The sequence below is a fragment of the Hyperolius riggenbachi genome, chromosome 10, assembly GCF_040937935.1.
Source record: "Hyperolius riggenbachi isolate aHypRig1 chromosome 10, aHypRig1.pri, whole genome shotgun sequence".
Lineage (NCBI taxonomy): Eukaryota > Metazoa > Chordata > Amphibia > Anura > Hyperoliidae > Hyperolius > Hyperolius riggenbachi.
The window spans coordinates 278,570,172-278,591,914 of NC_090655.1; the positions used below are offsets into that span (position 1 = coordinate 278,570,172).

General features: G+C 44.9%; 1 protein-coding gene across 1 annotated transcript in view; it reads left to right on the top strand.

Annotated features, from left to right (window-relative positions):
- The window catches only part of LOC137535497 (zinc finger protein 605-like), a 71,219-nt gene that overhangs the window by 16,940 nt on the left and 32,536 nt on the right, over positions 1–21,743 (top strand). Inside the window, exon 3 of the mRNA XM_068257331.1 lies at positions 9,593–10,516. Coding sequence (XP_068113432.1) covers positions 9,593–10,516 — 924 coding nt within the window. The remainder of the gene's footprint in view (positions 1–9,592; positions 10,517–21,743) is intronic.

The window sequence follows — 21,743 nt, forward strand, 5'->3', positions numbered from 1 at the left end:
AAATGTACACAGAGCTCACAAAGCCCCGCCCTCCTCTGCAGGCTGACTCCCAAGTGTCTGACTGAAATGTACACAGAGCCCAGAAGGCCCCCGCTCTCCTCTGCAGGCTGACTCCCAAGTCGTCAGGCAACTGGTATTATTTTAAAAGGAAAATCCATATCCTTCTCAGTTTAGGTTCCCTTTAAGAAACTTCACTGGTGATCTATGCAAAAGAGCTTCTCCGAACTCTCCGACTAATTTAGTCAGAGAGCAGTGCTATTTTCTGAAGCACTTATCTCAACCTGTCTCTCGCTGTTCCTTGTTTGTTTAAGGTTTTACTGCAGAGCTAATGACCCTTTGAACTTTCCTGCTCTGTTTCATATTTTAAAATACAGATTATAGGTGTTGATTTACTAAAGGAAATCTCGCGAATATCCTCCTGTTACTCGCGCTATTTCCACAGCGTGCTTTTAGGGCTTGTACACATCTAGGGCATTTTCATTTTTTTTTCTTTAAGCTCCGGCGATTTTCAAAATCGCCCTAAAAACGCTTGTGCAATGATTCCCTATGAGAAAGCTCACATCTGAGCGGTTCGTTTCTGATCTGCTCAGCAAGGCGCAGCCTGGCCAATTTTTGGGGTGATTTGCCTCAATGGAAGGTGTAGGGAAATCGCAAAGCTCTTGAAAAAGCGCTTTATATAGCAATTTCCCCAGCGCTTTCATGAATAAATACAGTGTTCTCCCCAGAAAATGTTTCCAGCCGGGTGGCATGAAAAAGTAGCCGGGTGGGACTATATGAGAGAATGCAGCACCTGGCTAAAAGAACCTGGGGAGAACACTGTAAATACATTGCATTTATTCATTTCTGGGTGAAAGAGTTTACTTCCTGTGTGACGTCAGAAAGTGAAAAAACGAATCGCTGTGCAAAAACGCTTAGAAAAGCGCTTTTCTAAGCGCAAAGTGCAGGAAAAAGTGGAGGAAAAACTCTTAATAAATCCCTCAGCACTTGTTATAGCGCTGGCAATTTATGATGTGAACAATCCCTTAAAGTAATGCGCTGCACGCTATGCACACTAGTAGACGCATATCGCACATATACACAGGAGCGCACGCTATGCAGATTGGCGATATAAGGTGGTTGCAAGGACTGCAGCCCACCTGTGTGAGTATAAATACCCATTTGGCTCCTGGTCTCTCCTTGTCATTCAGGTGACCGTGGCATCCCCATTGTGTTGTGTCTTACTTCTGCTTCTCTAAATGGAGGGGCACGCATCCTGAGACCATAGTCAGGAGGCATGCTTCTTAGTGCAGACTTAAGTTGCCCATACATGGTACATTTTCTTCATTTTTTTCCAATTAGATAAATTCCTTCGATTATCCTATTAGATCGAAAAAATTGCATAGTTGTTTTCGAGGCAACACACACGAACGTTCGATTAGGCTGAAAATCCAAGGGAAAATGATTGAATATGCCGAAAAATCAAATTGAGAGAAAAAATAAAGCATTCAATCCATTGGTTTATTCGATCGGAAGTGACTTTTTTTCAACCGGAATCTTTTTTTTCAGCTCAAGCTGTATTTTAGCTCAGATACAGTGGGATTCAAAAGTTTGGGCAACGTTGTTAATCGTCATGATTTTCCTGCATTAATCGTTGGTTGTTACGGTAAAAAATGTCAGTTAAATACATCCTATAGGAGACACACACAGTGATATCTGAGAAGTGAAATGAAGTTTATTGGATTTACAGAAAGTGTGCAATAATTGTTTCAATACAATTAGGCAGGTGCATAAATTTGGGCACTGTTGTCATTTTATTGATTCCCAAACCCTTAGACCTAATTATTTAAACTCCAATTGGCTTGGTAAGCTCAGTGACCCCTGACCTACATACACGGGTGAATCCAATTATGAGAAAGAGTATTTAAGGGGGTCAATTGTAAGTTTCCCTCCTCTTTTAAATTTCTCTGAAGAGTAGCAACATGGGGGTCTCAAAACAACTCTCAAATGACCTGAAGACAAAGATTGTTCACCATCATGGTTTAGGGGAAGGATACAGAAATCTGTCTCAGAAATTCCAGCTGTCTGTTTCCACAGTTAGGAACATATTGAGGAAATGGTAGACCACAGGCTCAGTTCAAGTTAAGGCTCGAAGTGGCAGACCAAGAAAAATCTCGGCTAAACAGAATCGACGAATGGTGAGAACAGCCAGTCAACCCACAGACCAGCACCAAAGATCTACAACATCATGTGCATCGTTCAACCATTCGGCGCACTTTACACAAGGAGATGCTGTATGCAGAGGAAGCCTTTTCTCCACCCACAGCACAAACAGAGCCGCTTGAGGTATGCTAAAGCACATTTGGACAAGCCAGCTTCATTTTGGAATATAAAATTTAGTTATTTGGGCATAACAAGGGGCAATATGCATGGAGGAAAAACAACACAGCATTTCAAGAAAAACACCTTCTACTTACAGTAAAATATGGTGGTGGTTCCACCATGCTGTGGGGCTGTGTGGCCAGTGCAGGGACTGGGAATCTTGTCAAAGTTGAGGGATGCATGGATTCCACTCAATATCAACAGATTCTGGAGACCAATGTCCCGAATTAAGTGACAAAGCTGAAGCTACATCGGGGCTGGATCTTTCAACAAGACAACGACCCTAAACAGTGCTCAAAATCCACTAAGGCATTCATGCAGAGGAACAAGTACACTGTTCTGGAATGGCCATCTTATGCCGGGCAAACACGGCACGTTTTTTTTTTTTTTTTTTACATCAATCGAGCCGCTGATGGCTCAATTGATAATTTCCGACAGGTCCGATCACCACGCGGATCGATTCCCCGCTCAATCCCCTCGGGCGGACAATAGCGGGAAATTGAGCGGAAGCTGTGACAATCCAGCCCCGCGATCCCGTCGAGATCTGCTCCCGTTAGCGTACGCAGGAAGTACGGGTGCAGACGGACAACGAGACCAGTTGCTGTATCGTCGGAGGGAAGAAAGAAAAAGCGACAGAGCGTGCCAATCCCGTCTAATCTGATCCCGTTAGCATACGCAGGAAGTACGGTGAACAGACTGGCAATAAAGATTGGTCACGCAGTTGCCGACAATATGTAATGGGACAAATATCCACCAATCCCGTGTTACTAGGCCACTGTTGCCATGCAGGTCTCATGCACTAGAGACTGCTGGAGGCAAATTCACTGTGTGCGTAGTAAACGGTTAAGATTGGTTGGAGGTGCCCATACAATTCTGATTGTATGTACAATCTATAAACTAAAAAAATATCGATTTCGCGCTGGAAATCGGGTAAATACACTGCCACCACTGCCTGATTGAGGAGCAGGCAGTCTCCAACTAGGGTGAAGAGACCCCAACGCTATCATAATACGGTAGCCAGCCCAATCACGTTCGACATGCTCCAGTCACCGTTCGGGGAATAGTCACTTCCGACGGCTTAAAGACTGTGAGCAATGTGACGTTAAAGAAAGGTTGCTGGGTCCCTATATGATGCAATCTCGAATTGTATTTACAATTGAGAAACAAAAGTTATCGATTTTGCACAGGAAATCTGGTACTAGCTAATCCTAGAAGGAAGAAACGGTTATTTACAACCTAGCTAGCAAATCAACAATTTATAAGCAAATCATAAAACAATGTGGTAGTATGCCTGACTCTTCAGAGGGCAGATTCGTTATAGCAGCAATCAGATGACCAGAAAAGGCACAAGACTGAACGATAAAAATTGTTAGTTTATTTCTAAACTACAAAGACTAAACAAGAAAAGTAGTTCCCTCAAACACCGCACCACTCAGCAATAAATAGTAAATTCATCATCTTTATTCAAATTTAGACATAAAATCACTTAAAAACAATTGGAAGCCATACAACAAAAAAAGGGATCGGTTGAAAAGGGCGCCCGAGCTGCCTGTATGAAAAGGGCGCCGCCATAGACATCAATGTTATTTCTGGAAATATGGGCTACAAGGTGTAGAAAAGGGCGCCCGAGTTTTGATATAGGCTACAAGTGGGCTCCCCTTTGTAGCCCATATTTTTTCGGCTACAAGGTTTTCAGCTACAAGCGGGCTCCCCTTTGTAGCCCATATTTTTTTCGGCTACAGTAAGGTGCCCCTCTGTAGCCCATATTATTGCCTTTTTTTTCTAGCCTAAGTTTTTATATGGGCTACAAGCGCTGGAAGCCGAATTATTTCATTCCCCCACTATCCATGGCAGCCTGGAGGGGGAATAGTAATTAGCACATCCCGGAGTTTTTTTGTAGCCGAAGTTTTTATATGGGCTACACCAGGCGCCTTGTTTTTTTTGTAGCCGAAGTTTTTATATGGGCTACACCAAGCATCTTTTTGTAGCCGAAGTTTATATGGGCTACACCAGGCGCCTTTTTTGTAGCCGAAGTTGGTATATATATGGGCTCCACCAGGCGCCCTTTTTTACCGGCGCCCTTTTCATGTAGACCCCAAAAAAATAATATATATATAAAGTATAAATGAGTATTAAGCATATAATATATGGGTGCTAATCATTAACACTGTCCATAGAACACGATAATACTGGTAAGGTGCAGTAGTAAAGAGATTAAATGCTACTGATGAAATAAAATGCACAAAGCCAGGCAATCTGAACAACCACGTGATAATTTGAAAGTGACTGTGCAAAGAGAAGCCCACAAAGGGGTAAAAAACAACAAGGAATGTAAAGTGCAGAGTGCAGGAATAGGAACAGCGTAACCACGCTGGACAATAATGTGCAAGGAAGCATGAACAAGTGTTAAGTGCAAAGAAGACAGCGTGCCCGCTGACCAGTCAGCTAAACTTACCAGGGGAAAATCAAAAAGGACAGATAAGGCATGGCGTCCAAGGACGTGCCGTCGCGATTCGCCGCTCTCCGGAATGTGGCGGCTTCTACCGGGCATAAACTTAGCTCACTGGTCAGCATTTTATTTCATCAGTAGCATTTTATCTCTTTACTACTGCACCTTACCAGTATTATCGTGTTCTATGGACAGTGTTAATGATTAGCACCCATATATTATATGCTTAATACTCATTTATACTTTATATATATATATTATTTTTTTGTTGTATGGCTTCCAATTGTTTTTAAGTGATTTTATGTCTAAATTTGAATAAAGATGATGAATTTACTATTTATTGCTGAGTGGTGCGGTGTTTGAGGGAACTACTTTTCTTGTTTAGTCTTGGTATAATATTTCGAGTTCCTTACTGCACACTCAATATTCAGTACTTTATTGTATTATTGTGTGGTTGATGGTGCTTGCCCAGTTTTGTGGTTATTTCTAAACTACATACACACAGCTTATTTTAGAACAGATTGATTTGACAGAGAGAAGAGGTGAAAAGAAACAGAATGTCCGAATATACAGTTCAAATACCGTTATTGGTAGTCCATGCGGCAATCAAAGTCCAGAATGGCCGATTGTCATGCGGCCTTTGTGAGAAAGTCCCAAAATGGCGGTTTTGCCATGCGGCCAGAGGCCTTGTGAGAAATCCAATGGAGATTTTGCGCCAGTGTCCCGCTGGCTGCCCAGATGTTATGAGGCCAGGATTTCAGGTAAAATGGGCCAAGAGCTTTCTCGGCTCTCTGTGGTTATAGCCCTCACTCCAGCAAGGAGGGGTTAGGGGGCGTGGATCACACACCTCTTTGGAACAGGAGATCTGCCCGCCCCTCACATGAACACAAAAATATAGCTGAGTCATGATAGGTGTGCTAATCTTCAAACCATACAGGTTATGTTAAATCTGATAACATTTTCAGGTTGATCAGAATTTAATGATAACAATGATATCAAACTTGGGGGGTTTAGAGTGAACGGTGACCCCAAAATATCTCTGCTTTGGCAGGGCTTACCTTTAATTCGGAAGCATCCAATTGTGTGGTTTGTCCCAAATTTCATAATAAGTGGGTTCTAGAGGCTGTTGCCTATTTGGAAAGTCATCTTTATGACAAAAGATGGATTTCATATTTGTGAGATCACAGAAAGGTCAGCTGGGAGATGGATTCTCTTTGATCCTTCAGCTGAGGTAATCCTGGGAGAACCCCCTGGTGTGTTTGGTTCCTACCCGTCTGGGGGAAGGGGTGGTTTATTAGCTTCTGTCCATCTAATCTCTGATGGATGAGCTATAACCTTTCCAGGGATGCTGGGGGAACCGCTTTTAACACAGAGGTGAGAAGAGCTGTAATTAGAAGCTACCAAAGAGCCAGGGTTTGCTAGCAGCCAGAGAGTAAGAGAAAAAAAAGTGTATTTTAAACCAACAGATGTCAGTTTGGTTGGTTTGCGAAGAAACTGGCGTTCGTAACTCCATGACGCATTCGATATGTCATATCGACGGCGTCACAGAAGCGCCCGCGGGGATGAGCGGGAATCGATCCGGGCGGCCGCGGGGATGCGGCGGGAGTCGATCCAGCGGCTGATCGAGCTGCCAGATCGCTCCGTGTATGCCCAGCATTAGTCCTCAGAACTGAATATAATTGAAAATCTGTGGTGTGAGTTAGAGAGAACTGTCCATGCTCGGAAGCCATCAAACCTGAATGAACTAGAGATGCTTAGTAAAGAGGCATGGTCCAAAATACCTTCAACCAGAATCCAGACTCTCATTGGAACCTACAGGAAGCGTTTAGAGGCTGTAATTTCTGCAAAGAAGGATCTACTAAATATTGATTTCATTTCTTTGTTGTGGTGCCTAAATGTATGCACCTGCCTAATTTTGTTTAAACAATTATTGTGCACTTTCTGTAAATCCAATAACCTTCATTTCACTTCTCAAATATCACTGTGTGTGTGTCTCCTATATGATATATTTTAACTGACATTTCTTACCGTAACAACCAATGATTTATACAGGAAAATCATGACGATTAACAACGTTGCCCGAACTTTCGCATCCCACTTTAGTTAACACAGATGGCAGTTGTAGCTCAAAGCGTCTATTGAGCTGTATTTTTCCTCTGAGTGGTTAAATTTATTTATTGTGTTAAAGTGGATCCGAGGTGAACTTTTACTCATTGCATAATTGTGTACCTTTCCTATTGTTTATAGGGCATTCCTCAAGCCAAATGCTTTTTTTGTTTTAATACTCTAATTCCCTATAAACTTAACAAGCCACGCCCACAGGTTTTCAGAGAGCCTTGGTAGTAGCAAGGGCTCATGGGAGCTCAGTCTAAGCAGGAGGAGGGGGAGGTGTTACTAGCCATTGATTTCAGAGGCAGAGAGGAGGAATGGGGATTAGGCTGAGTGATGGAGATGCAGATAAGCTTACCTGTGTGTAATGTTTACAAACATGGCTGCTGTCATTTTATCACAGGAAGAAATAATCATATTCTGTTGAAGATGTTTGCTGTGTTAACTATCTAAACTTTAGATAAGATATATATAGACAAGTTACTTGTTATAGTTAGTTTTTAACCCGGACCCGCTTTAATATTACCTCAGAGCAACTAAATAGGTGTGTTTTACCTCACAGTGTTGGTATTTTTTTTTCGTGCTGAGGGAATTTTTACCACAGAGCGATTAAAATGTCTCTATAAACTAACAGGAAGAAAGCCAAAATTGCATTTGCATTGTAGGTACCTGTGGACTCTCCTTGATGAGGACAAACTTACTTTACTTTAGTAAGAAAAATATAATTATAAAATGATTTTAATCATACACATACTTCAATATTTAAAGGATACCCGAAGTGACGTGTGACATGATGAGATAGACATGTGTCTGTACAGTGCCAAGCACACAGATTACTAGGCTGTGGTCCTTTTTTTTCTTTCTCTGCCTGAAAGAGTTAAATATCAGGTATGTAAGTGGCTGACTCAGTCCTGACTCAGACAGGAAGTGACTATAGTGTGACCCTCACTGATAAGAAATTCCAACTATAAAACACTTTCCTAGCAGAAAATGGCTTCTGAGAGCAAGAGAGCGGTAAAAAGGGGAATTTCTTATCAGTGAGGGTCACACTGTAGTCACTTCCTGTCTGAGTCAGGACTGAGTCAGCCACTTACATACCTGATGTTTAACTCTTTCAGGCAGAGAAAGAAAAAAAAGGAACACAGCCTAGGTATATGTGTGCTAGGCACTGTACATACACATGTCTATCATCATGTCACATGTCACCTTGGGTATCCTTTAATCCTTAATCTTGTTATGAAGACAATGCAAATGTCTTTGAAACAATTCTTACAATTAGAATCTAAAGCTGGCCATACAGTAGGCCGATTCCCGCCAGATCGACAGCAGATTCGATCACTGGGATCGAATCTGCTGTCACATCGTTCCCGCAACACGCCGAATTTCGATCCATTTCGGCCGATGCCGTCGATCGCTCCGTGCGGAAAATTACCGTCGATCGCCCGCGGGTAGGGAGCGCGTCGCTAGCGGCGTTCGAGTACCCGACTGACGCAATAGAGCCCGCATACATTACCTGCTCCGCCGGCACGACTGCCCCCGGTCACCGCTGCTCCGTCTCCGCGCTGGTCTGGTCTCCGGGTCCGGCATGCTTCACTTCTTCTAGCCCAGTAATCATCAAAGGTCCGCACCATCCAATGTTCAAGTTTCAAGTTTCTTTATTTATAGCTCTTGTAAAAAGACATGACTAAAAACAAATCTGCATGATGATGACGCACAGGCGTTTTGATACTTCTTTCTCAAATCATTGCAGCATCTGACAATACATTACACACCACACACATCTTATATAGGTCTCGAGAGGACCTGATGGAAGACTTACAATTTGCATATTCATGAGTGAACTCTACCATAGGCTGTGAACACTATCTTTAGATTTTCATAAACAAATCATTAGGCATAATTAAAAACCAGTTTCCAACTTCAATTCACATTTCAAACATTTAAAACCACTCTCCAATGTCTCATTTACTGTTTTTAGCTCCACGGGAGAGAAATTGTCATATTGTGGGACACTCAACCAATCACCAGTACGCCTACAACGTCCGCCTAAGACTACATAGATGCGCAATAAAATACGCATATACGCGTACGTCATATTCAATCATAATCATGCCTACAACGTCCGCATGAAGACTGACGCGTCACATGCGTACATATGTACGCGTCCAGTCATAGCAAGCGTAAAAAAACGTCCGCAAAGCGACATTCAACGCATAAAAAACGCGTAAAAAACGCGCAAAAAATGCAAAAGGAACACGCAAGAAACGCGAAAAGACTTGATACCTTGGAACCCAAGGGGTTAAATCGTGAATACGATATTTGCAAACTTATTATGTAACGTATCTTGAGTTGAATGGATGGAGGTTTAGTTAGGAGATGGTTGTCATGTGTGGGGACAGTTTTCAACCAATGTGCCGGGTTTTTTTTGAACTTTACGGTTTTTTTGGAACTTTACGTTTTTTGATTACGCGTTCTTTTCGCGTTTCTTGCTTTCATTCGAACTTTCTCGACTTTCATTCGAATCGATCAGTTACATTGAATAAATGGGAAAATCGAATGTTTTTATTGTACCGTGTATGGGCACCATAACAATTATCAGCAGCTCACTGACCATCCCTAACTGTCCCTCCCCTCAGAATTATTTAATAGGAATTGATGATGTTTCTCTGTTTGCAGGTTGGAGTCCCGGCATCTGGAACCTCTCAGAGACTCATCTCCCTGTATCCACAGATTGTAACATGGGTGATTATGTCATTGGACAAGAGTCTTCTGCAGATATCCTGGGTGCCCCATACATTCCCACAGACTTGTCTTCCCTGTCTAACCCTATATGGTTTCATCCCCAGCACAGCTCTGCCCCTGCTGGAGGGCCTTATTTCTGTTCCACATGTGGAAAATGTTTTGTATTGAAATCACAGCTTGTTAGACATGAGAAATATCACACTATTAATAAGCCGTATTCCTGTTCTATGTGTGGAAAATGTTTTGTTTGGAGATCTCAACTTGTCATACATGAGCGATCCCACACTGGTGAGAAGCCCTTTTCATGTGCTGAGTGTGGAAGATGTTTTGGGAGTAAGTCAATCCTTGTCAATCATGAGAGATGTCACACTGGTGAGAAGCCCTTTTCATGTGCTGAGTGTGGGAAATGTTTTGGGATTAAATCAAACCTCATCATACATGAGAGGTCTCACACTGGGGAGAAGCCCTTTTCATGTACTGAGTGTGGGAAATGCTTTGGTAGTAAAGCACGTCTTGTCATACATGGGCGATCTCACACTGGGGAGAAACCCTTTTCATGCTCTGAGTGTGGGAAATGTTTTGGGAGTAAAGCACATCTTGTCCAACATGAGAGATCCCACACTGGCGAGAAGCCCTATTCATGTGCTGAGTGTGGGAGATGTTTTGGGAGTAAATCACAAATTATTGTACATGAGAGGTCTCACACTGGTGAGAAGCCTTACTCCTGTGCTGAGTGTGGGAAATGTTTTGCCCAGATAACAGCACTTATTTCACATAAGAGATCTCACACGGGTGAGAAGCCTTATTCATGTGCTGAGTGTGGGAAATGTTTTGTTCGAAAATCACAACTTGTTACTCATGAGAAATCTCACACTGGTGAGAAGCCCTTTCCTTGTGCTAAGTGTGGGAAAGGTTTTATAAGTAAATCTCATCTTGGCAGACATGAGAAATGTCACACTGGTAAGAAGCCTCATCCATGTGCTGGGTGTGGGAAATGTTTTCTGAGTAAATCACTGCTTGTTAGACATTCGTGTTGAGTCTAGGAAGTGCCTCGGCCATAAGAGTTCTTTGCCAATGTTTTTTTGCAGAGTTCACGTGATAACATTTTTTACACAGAATCTCCTGGACTGTTTCATGTTTCTCAACAGTGTATTGGTTTGTATTAAAGTTTCTGAACTTGGGTGACATGAGATAAATGTGGGTACCTATAGTATTAAGCCTAGTTAGCACTTGTCTGTATTTGCCTTTTTACATTTCCCATTGCAAAGGTTAATAAACCCTGGTGCTTTATATATAGAAATGAGGCAGGATCTGCAGTCTCATGCAGCCATGGCTCTCCTGAAGAGTAAATGGAAATCAAAACCCTTTTATCTGGCTAAACAAACACCCCTGATAACAAGAGTGCTGAAAAAATGTGTTTTGTTGGGAGCTAGATGAACCAGATTTTATGTCTCGCACAATTCAGACTCAGAATTCAACCCCCTTAAAGAGACACCGAAGTGAAAAAAAAATATGATATAGTGAATTGGTTGTGTACTATGAATAATTACTAGAAGATTAAAAAGTTTTCTGTTTTCTTTCCCATCGGAGGTGTGCATGGCTCCTTAATCGTAGCTCAGCTATGCGATCCCAGGCTCCCGCTGGTTATGTTGGTGGTTTGTAGCGATCCATCCTTCTACTACATTTCACAGTAGGAAGCAGATGTTTGGTTATGACCACACATTTCTGCCTCTTCAGTCCTAAATGTATCTGGTTTGTCTAAATGAGCTTTTGCATACAACAAGTAACTCTGTGGTATGAATGACTAAATAGACACGCCTGTCTATGAAGTTTTGGGCATATCCCAAATACGGTTGTGTGGGCAGTAATCAGTATTAAGCAGCTACATGCATTAAAGTTAGCAAAAATTACAAGTGTAGCCAAACTTTTGCACGGATAGCTTTTTATAGTTAACCCTCCTGGCGGTTTAAAAAAATCCGCCAGGGGGCAGCAAAGTAGTGTTTTTAAAAAAAAAACAAAGTCTCGCTACATGATAGCCGCTGCTGAGCGGCATCCCCCCAGCCCCTCCGATCGCCGCCGGCGATCGGAGATCAGGAGATCCCGTTCAAAGAACGGGATCTCCTGGAGGGCTTCCCCCGTCGCCATGGCGACGGGCGGGATGACGTCACCGACGTCAAAGGGGACTCCGATCCACCCCACGGCGCTGCCTGGCACTGATTGGCCAGGCAGCGCACGGGGTCTGGGGGGGGGGGCGGCTGCGGCGCGACGGATAGCGGTGGATCGGCGGGTAGCGGCGGCGATCGGATGCTACACGCAGCTAGCAAAGAAAAAAATTATGCAAATCGGCCCAGCGGGGCCTGAGCGGTGCCTCCCGGCGGCATAGCCCGTGCTCAGCACGGGCTTACCGCCAGGGAGGTTAAAGGATACCACAGCTGAAAAACACAGGATACCACAGCTGAAAAAAAAGATTGCTGCAGTGTGTGGGGAGTTAAAAGTACATACCATTATCTCCTCCTGCCCCCCTCCGTCTGCCGCCGTTAGTGTAATATACATGCCGGTGCCCCGGCGACTCGTTGACCTTTTTCCCGGACATACTGCGCCCTGTGTGCGCAGTATGTCCTTCCCTCTTCACTTCTGGCCGGCACATAGCGAGCGGCTCAGAAGCACACTGACCCGTCCGTCTACTCTGGGCTGGGTGTGCGCTCCATTACACCATGCGTCACATGATTAGCATGTGACGCTTGGTGTATTGGAATGCACACGCAGCCCAGCGGAGACAGGGGTCAGCGTACTTCTGAGCCGCTCGCTATGCTCCGGCCAGAAGTGAAGAGGGGAGGACATACTGCGCACACAGGGCGCAGTATGTCCGGGTCCGGGTGGGGGGTCGACCAAGTCGCCGGACACCGGGATCAATATTAGACTAACGGAGGCAGACGGAGGGGGGGGGGGGGCAGGAGGAGATAATGGTATGTACTTTTAACCCCCCACACACACGCGCACACACACTTTTTTTTCAGCTGTGGTATCCTTTAATGACTTAAACTAAATGCTGCTTCCCTAAAACCATGAAATATGAAAATATGATTTATTTATTTTTTGCAGAGGCAGCCGTGTAGGGGAGAAGCGGAGATGGCATCAGAGTGTCTTCTTTTAACTCTTGTAGAAGTTGTTAGGACAGGAAGAGGTGGGAGTCTTACAGCCACGCAGTCTAGAGGAGGGCTCATTTTTTTTGCTGATGGATGGCCAGTCAGCCGGGGTGCTGGAAAGCCCAGGAAGGCCTCTTAATTAGCTCTCACTTCTTATCACTCTGTGTTGTGGCTGTGATTGCAAACTCTTTTTCCAGCTATGGCTGCGGTGATATTGTAAATAAGGGGGGGATCACTAGATATCAGGGAACTGTATAGAGGAAGGGGGGGGGGGGGCACTAGATATCAGGGAACTGTATAGAGGAAGGGGGGCACTAGGCACCAGGGAACTGTATAGGGGAGGGAAAGGGCCACTAGACATCAGGGAACTTTTATAGAGCGGGGAAGGTGCCACTAGACACCAGTGAACTGTATAGGGGAAGGAGGAGGGCCACTAGACACCAGTGAACTGTATAGGGGAGGGAGGGGGGCCACTAGACACCAGGGAACTGTATAGGGGAAGGGGGAGCACTAAGCATCAGGGAACTGTATAGGGGAGGGAAAGGGCCACTAGACATCAGGGAACTGTAGGGGAAGGAGGGGACCACTAGACATCAGGGAACTTTATAAGGGAAGGAGTTGGCCACTAGACATTGAGGCTGGCCCACAACTTGGTCCCAGTGTTCAGTTTTTCCCACTTTGTATTTGAGTTTGGCGCCCTTGCTATAGACAAATGTGGGAAGCTGTTGCTGGAAGCGATTCTGTGTTATGTAACAAAATAAATCCTATTAGAATGGAAATCTGATGCGTTTCCAAGTTCCAAGTGTCTCTCCTGTGACTAAAGCTGCTAATAAAGTTATTCCTCTGGATAATGTGCTGAATATCAGCTGTATATTGTTCCCACAGTGTGACGTGTTTTGTTCCTCTGCATGGAATAAGATGTACGATTACTTGCATCAGTCACATTTACTGTAATAATTACATTGCATTGTTATAATTAATGAGGCCATTCTAAGCTCAGTCTCTTCCCTTCACCTCCATCCACTCCACAAGATTCTGCCACAACACATCCATTCCTAAGCTGTTACAAGAACTAGATTTGTTTGCCCACATTTTGAATCTGGAGCTAATGACGTTTAAGATCCCAGACCAAGCCAGCAGATTTTTAGCTGAATCTTTAGGAGTTCAGCTCCAACCAAACCAAAATACAAAAACGAATTGGGAATTAAAGTGAACCCAAGGTGAGAGTTATATGGAGGCTGCCGTATTTATTTTCTTTTAATCAATACCAGTTGCCTGGCTGCCCTACTGATCCTCTGCCTCTAATACTTTTAGCCATAGACCCTGAACAAGCATGCAGCAGATCAGGTGTTCCTGACATTATTGTCAGATCTGACATGATTAGCTGCATGCTTGTTTCTGGTTTGATTCTGACATTACTGCAGCCAAATAGACCAGCAGGACAGCCAGGCAACTGGTATTGTTTAACAGGAAATATATGGCAGCCTCAATATCCCTCTTACCCCAGGTTGACTTTTTTTAAACTTCCAAAAAATCCTAATGATCTCTACTCTGTTAATTATTCTCCCTTATTAAAAAAAAAGCTAGCCCAAGACGTCTTATTATGGCATAAATACCTGTTATTTAAGATAACCCTTCTGTCACACCTTTTCTATTACTTCAGGATGCTCCCAGTTGCTGTTTGTGGCAAGAGCGTTCAAAAACAGTGTCTTTCCTTCACTGGGCCCATAAACGTCCCAGGGTAAAATCTAACATTTTGACAACCTCACAAGATAATGCGGGTTTGAATGTTCCTAAGTTGACGGACGATTATAAAGCTGCAGAATTAATCCCACTAGCCTCTATTAACTCTGGGATTTACGCCCCACTCTGGATGCAGTTGGAGTCTTCTCTTATACAACCTTTGACTTGGTTGGGCATTCTTTGGTCTGGACTTGGTCAGGCATTCTTTGGTCTAGTCTTATGCTGGCTACACACCATGCGTTTTCCTGCTCGATCCGCGGGTCATCGGGATCGTTTTGACGATTTCCGACGTGCTCAATTCGGGCTTTGATCGTTCCTGCCATCGATTTGCATGTTAAGTATGCAAAATCGACCTTGCAGGAACGATAGGAGCCCGAATCGAGCACGTCGGAAATAGTCGAATCGATCCTGATCGACCCCCGGAAATGCATGGTGTGTACCCAGCATTAAAAATATCCCAGTGTTGTAGGAATTCTCCTTACACTGCTCGCATATTGAGATTGTAGAAGGCTAATAGATTTAAAGAGACTCTGAAGCGTTATTAAAAATTGCTTTTTACCCTATACTCAACATGGGCATGTTTGCCCCAGCTAAAACGCTGCCATCCGGCGGCAGAACGAGGGGTCTTTACCCCCCAAATCCCCTCCTGCAAAATCCACAAGCAACTTGGTCGTAGATTTTGCTGCTCATGGAGGCAGAACTAATGGCTGTAGTTCTGCCTCTCAGCGTGTCTATCAGCCGGTGGATCTCCGCCTCTCCCCGCCCCTCTCAGTGAAGGAAGACTGAGAGGGGCGGGGAGAGGCGGCGATCAGCGCTGATAGATGCGCTGAGAGGCAGGGCTGCGGCCTTTAGCCTTGCCTCAACAGGAAGCGCTCCCCGGGCACTATGGAGGGGATTTGGGGGGTAAAGAGACCCCTCGTTCTGCCGTGGGAGAGCGGCGTTTTAGTAGGGGCACACATGCCCCTGTTGAATATAGGGTAAAAAGTGATTTTTAATAACGCTTCAGAGTCTCTTTAACCTTCTGCCGCCCGCGTCACGCCAGTAGGCGTGGCCGCGGCGGCAGCCCCAGGACCGCCTAACGCCAATTGGCATAAAGTCCTGGGGCTCTGTTTTGCATGAGAGCGCACGCATGGTGCGCGCGCATCTCATGCTCGGAGGGCGGAGCTCCGCCCCGCCTTCAGTCTCCGAGCGGCTATTGCCGCTCGGGAGACTGTTAGACGGTGATCACGCCGTCTATTTACTAGGTGCAGCGCTGCGATGAACAGCAGCGCTGCACTAGGGACAGCTGTGTGACACGGCTGTCCCCATGGGGGACAAGAGAGCGATCGGCTCTCATAGGCAGAAGCCTATGACAGCCGATCGCCGTAATTGGCCGGCTGTGGGGAGGGAGGGAGCGAGGGAGGGAAAGGAATTAAAGGAAGAGGTTTTTTTTTTTTAAAAAGTGACAACATAAATATTTATTAAAAAAAATAAATAAACATGGGGGGAGCGATCAGACCCCACCAACAGAGAGCTCTGTTGGTGGGGAGAAAAGGGGGGGGAAATCACTTGTGTGCTGAGTTGTGCGGCCCTGCAGCTTGGCCTTAAAGCTGCAGTGGCCAATTTTGCTAAAAATGGCCTGGTCACTAGGGGGGTTTAGCCATGCAGTCCTCAAGTGGTTAAAGGGAATGTCCAAGCAAAATAAAAAAATGAGTTTCACTTACCTGGGGCTTCTACCAGCCCCATGCAGCCATCCTGTGCCCTCGTAGTCACTCACTGCTGCTCCAGTCCCCCGCTGGCAGCTTGCCGACCTCGGAGGTCATTGGGACGCATTGCGTACATTTTTACACATTCCCGCTAGTGCAGGAACATTAACACATACATTTTTACGCATTACTGGTTCAATGCGTAAAAATGTATGCATTGAACCAGTAACGCGTAAAAATGTATGTGTTAATGTTCCTGCGCCAGCGGGAATGCGTAAAAATGTACGCAATGCGTCCCGCCGACCTCCGAGGTCGGCAAGCTGCCAGCAGGAGACTGGAGCAGCACTGAGTGACTATGAGGGCACAGGATGGCTGTATGGGGCTGGTAGAAGCCCCAGGTAAGTGAAACTCATTTTTTTATTTTGCTTGAACCTTCCCTTTAAGTATGGCTTACAGTCAATGTTGTGGAATTACTTCATAATCCTGATTTCTTGCCAAGAGTGGGGTCTTTAAGTGGTGGCTTAAACGCAAGCTTACACTTTCAAACAGACAAAAGGCGGGGTTTTCTCTGAACCAAAGTTATCTTATTCATTCACAGTACCTTCAAATTGCGGACAGGACGTGTAGGTACAAAACCAGACTTCCATTTCACATAAAAAGATTGCCTGACATGTGTTTCACGGCCAAAAGCCACTTCCTCAGAGGTACATCATATACAAACATCCGTTTGTATACGATGTGCCTCTCAGGTCTCCTGCAACTTATGGATGCATACTATCGGCGCTGATTTCAGCTCCTTTTCAAACTACAGATTGTGGTGGTACTGTTGACAAGCCCACGGATGTTTGTATACGATGTGCCTCTGAGGAAGCGGCTTTCGGATGTGAAACACGTCAGGCAATCTTTTTTATGTGAATTGAAAGTCTGGTTTTGTACCTACACGTCCTGTCCACAATTTGAAGATACTGTGAATGAAGAATAAATAAGACCACTTTGGTTCAGAGAAAACCCCGCCTTTTGTCTGTTTGAAAGTGTAGCACTGGAATAGTTTTGGGGGTGGAACCACACTATTTTATCTTGCCTATATTAAACCCAAGCTTACCAGGGAGGGTCATGATTTTCTCCACTCTCTTGCTATTATTATGCATAGTCAGTTTTGCTAAAAGTTTCTTATGCCACACCGAGAACTCTTTAGATCTCTCCAGGGCATACATATGAAATCGCCGCCAGGAGACTTGGGCGCAGGATACAGCCGGTGTACGGCGGCGTTAATTGCTATTCCCCCTCCAGGTCCAGGTGGATGGTGCGAAATGATGTAATTTGACTTCCAGCTATTGCTGGCAGCCAAATTACAGTGTTTTATAATTAACTTCAGCTCTGTCATCTGACGGCGCCGAAGTTACTCAATGTGTGCTACTATACCCGTAATTCCTATTACGGTCTATGGTGGCGCCAGCTGCGCCCAAATCTCCTGCGCTGTAATTACAGCGCTCGCTCTCCAGATATTCCACTATAGTCAGTCATTGAAATCTTCTAAGAATACCATGGCTTATACTCCCTTTGAGACTTGGGCCTGATTCATAAAGCATTACCGCATACGGTAATGCAGAAAACAGCTGACTTTACTAAGCACTTAGGAAAATATCAATTCCTCAAGACTGTTACCGCATGGCAAGCAGAAATTACCAAGCAGTGAGGTAAATTACCGACTTGTGCGGTAATGACCTCAACACATGTCAGCAAATGTCAATTCATAAAGATTACAACATGCGGTTAAGCCCAGTAACATGTGCGGTGATTAGTGTCTAAAGCAGAGAGCCAATAGGAACAGCCTTCCTATCCTGCAAGTCCCACTGATACACTCCAACATGTTCTAAGGAGAGTCGAGCTTCTCTACCCCCCAGGCAGCAGAAAGTAGAGCCAACACAAAAGAGATTTCCTTTGCATCCCTTCAGATGTTTAACCCTTTAGGTTCCTGTTTGAAGATGCGGAGGAGCAAGTGGGGAAATTACCTAAGCATGACCTGTCTTATGTTTCTTGGAAGTTCATCTAAACTCTGGCCATTAAATAAACTGTTAATAAAGATGAATAGACAGATTCAGTGGGAGTAGAGCAGACACATACGGTACATCGAAAGGGATGCCAAGGATGCCTTTTACTTTTGTAATGCCGTCACTGCACAGAATTGGGAGAACAGCATGTAACAAAAAAGAGACCTTCTTTGCAGCTGTTCTGCTGTTACCGCACAGGTCTTTGTCATTTGAAGCCGTGATTTTCAGTAAATAACCGAACTTCGACCGCACCTGTGAAAATCTTTATGACTTGCCAAAAAAGTCTAAACTACCGAGTGCGGTATTTTACCGACCTGATTTTTTTTGTATTGCATAGCCCTTTACGAATTGAGACCAATGTGTAGAAATACTCTGCTCCAAAGAGATATGGTTTCCTTTTTGTATCAAGCCATCTCCTATATCCTGGGGTTATTATGGGTTGGGAAGCAGATGCAGCAGTAACTTCAACAGTAGAAAGATGGGCACACTGTTGTTCTACCCCAACAACTGGAAGCATGTACTATTCCATGCTGGAGACTTCCTTGTTACACCGCTCCTATCTGACCCGGCTAAGGTTGCACCAAATCGATCCTTCCAATTCTGCTTTATGCTTTAGAGGCTGTAACCAAATTGGTAACATTTGGTGGAGCTGTACTAAAGCTGGTAAGTTTTGGTTAGCGGTGCACACCAGCCAATGACTTCCCTTCCTAGCACTTCCCCCTTTGATCCCTCTATGATTCTCTGGGGAAACAGGCTGAAGAAGATCTCTAACCATGTTCACAAGTCTGTTGAAATGGTGGCAGCCTTATCTAGATGTCACCCAGCAAGACACTGAAAACCCTCTTACCTATCTGCCAGGGATGTGCTTCATTCAGTGACAAACCCCATGGTATTGGAATTTATACTAGCTAAAGCCAGTGATGGATTAGGAAACTTTCACAATTATTATTATTATTATTATTTAGTATTTATATAGCCCTGACATCTTCCGCAGCGCAGTACAGAGTATATTGTCTTGTCCCTCAGAGGTGCTCACTATCTAATCCCTACCATAGTCCTATGTCTATTTATGTATCGTATCGTGTAGTGTACGTGTCGTAGTCTAGGGCCAATTTAGGGGAGCCAACTTATATGCATGTTTTTGGGATGTGGGAGGGAACCAGAGTGCCCAGAGGAAACCCACATAGACACAAGGTGAACATACAAACTCCTTGCAGATGTTGACCTGGCTGGGATACAAGAAGAGTGCTATCCACTAAAGCCACCGTGCTGCCGACAATGTGTGGTCACATCGGAGGCTCAAACTTGAACATCTGTGTTTACGGCCTCTATTGCAGTTTTTGTTTTGTTCAATGAAGTTGTTGATGTTGGGCTACCTGATAAGCCTTACAAGACCGAGACTGTCCTTTTTATCGTCTGTTTAATAATATTGCATTCCTTTATGTTCCTTTATATATGTCTGTACACGTAAAAGTTGCCATATACAGAAGCTGCCCCTGCGAGGGCCACTCTTTGCATTTATATGGCTATGTTTTGGTTTTCATTGTGTGTATAACTAATAAAAATCTTTTGAAACTCAAGCTTCTTCATTAACCACTTAAAGCGGTATTGTCACCATAAAAATCAAATTTCAACAGCAACTGGTCTGAGTGTATTAAGTGATAAAGATGCTAATCCTGCATTCAAAACTTGCAAAACTTTTTCTGCTGTTATGGTTTGTAGTTATCACATACTTTAGGAGCACTGGCCCTAGTGCCAAACAGTGCCAAAGAGTTGAATGCTGGGAGTTCTTTTTATCTATAATATATTCCTCCTCTTCCATTTATTTCCCTGCCTAGCTGCTTATCAGAAACACCCTCTAATTACTTGTGTTTACAAGCAAGGCTGAGGTGACTCAGTGATTGGATGTAAAAATAAAAAAAAGACAGTGCAGTTGTTAGTATACACCTCAGTGGGAGTGCCTGAAGACTCAGGGAGGAGGGCAGCTAATGAATACACAATGAGCAAGAGAAGGAAGGGGGGAAAACAAGAGTCAGGGAGGATATGATGTAAGCATTAGCTTGGCAAGATGGCCACTGCCTAGAATAGGATTTTCTGCTTTTCCTTCATAAAATTCACAGGAATCATTATGTGGACAGCACAATGCATCTGTTATGTAAGTAGAAGTAGTATTTATCTACTTATATATGTGAATCAACGTCCAGCAGGTGGTGCTACCGTTCTGACCGGACATTGATTAACCGTCCGCGCTAACAAACCATCCCGACGCGATTGTGCGCACCGGAGAGGGGAGATTAAGCTGTCATATGACAGCTGGGATCTCCCCCGAGTGATCAGCAGCCATTGCGTATGGCTGCTGATCATGTGATCACTACGATCGCCGTCGAATCCTAGTGATCACTTTGACAGCTGCGGCGGTAGGGGGGAAAAGAAGACGATCGTCGCCCCCCTCTGCTCTGCCCAGCATCTCTGCTCCGGCCGGCATCTCTGCTCCGTCTGACATCAGCGCCGGGTCCCGGTTTGATGACGTCATCAAGCCGCGACCCGACCTGAGTGTCATTTGGAGCGGAGATGCCGGCTGGAGAAGAGGTGGCTACTGCGGCTCATTGCTGGAGCCTGGAAGGTGAGTGATGGCCGCCAGCTACAGGGGGGACAGCTGCCTCCATGGGGGACACCATGCCCAGCCAGCCACAGACGGGATCCAGCTGCCTGACCCCCCCCCCCCCCAAACGCGCCCCCCCCCCTCCCTCCATGCAAATTGCCCTGGTCCTTAAGGGGGGTTAGGCGGCCGTTCCTGAAGTGGTTAAGCCCGCAGGGTTGTTTATTTTTTGCATCTGAGTAATGCTACATACACACTTGAAAGATAAATGAAGGATATCAGACCAATTTTACCCCATTCCATGTAGTATGAGAGCCATACTCTACACCAGTGGTGCTCAACCTGTTTTGGCCCGAGGGCCGAACTTCAAATCAAGAAAAATCTCGAGGGCCGAAACACATGCATACAAAATTTCGATGTAAAACTTTTAACGTTTTTCTAGTAACAGTTAACATGGTGTTGGAAGTGGAAAGAAAACGACAATATAAGAATTGCTGTACTCACCATTTGATGCACATTTTCTTAATGAGAAGTTTGCGGGAGATTAATGCAGCAATGGTATCAGAGACCAGTGCTGGCTGAGGAAGCTGTCAGCTCTGCTGAGGAGGAACAGAGGCCTAATTACCCACACATGGCCTGCCTGTAGTGTGCTGGCTGAGGAGGCTGTCAGCTCTGTGTGAGGCTGAGGGGGCTGTCAGCTCTGTGTGGGGCAGAGGGGGCTGTCAGCTCTGTGTGGGGCAGAGGGGGCTGTCAGCTCTGTGTGGGGCAGAGGGGGCTGTCAGCTCTGTGTGGGGCAGAGGGGGCTGTCAGCTCTGTGTGGGGCAGAGGGGGCTGTCAGCTCTGTGTGGGGCAGAGGGGGCT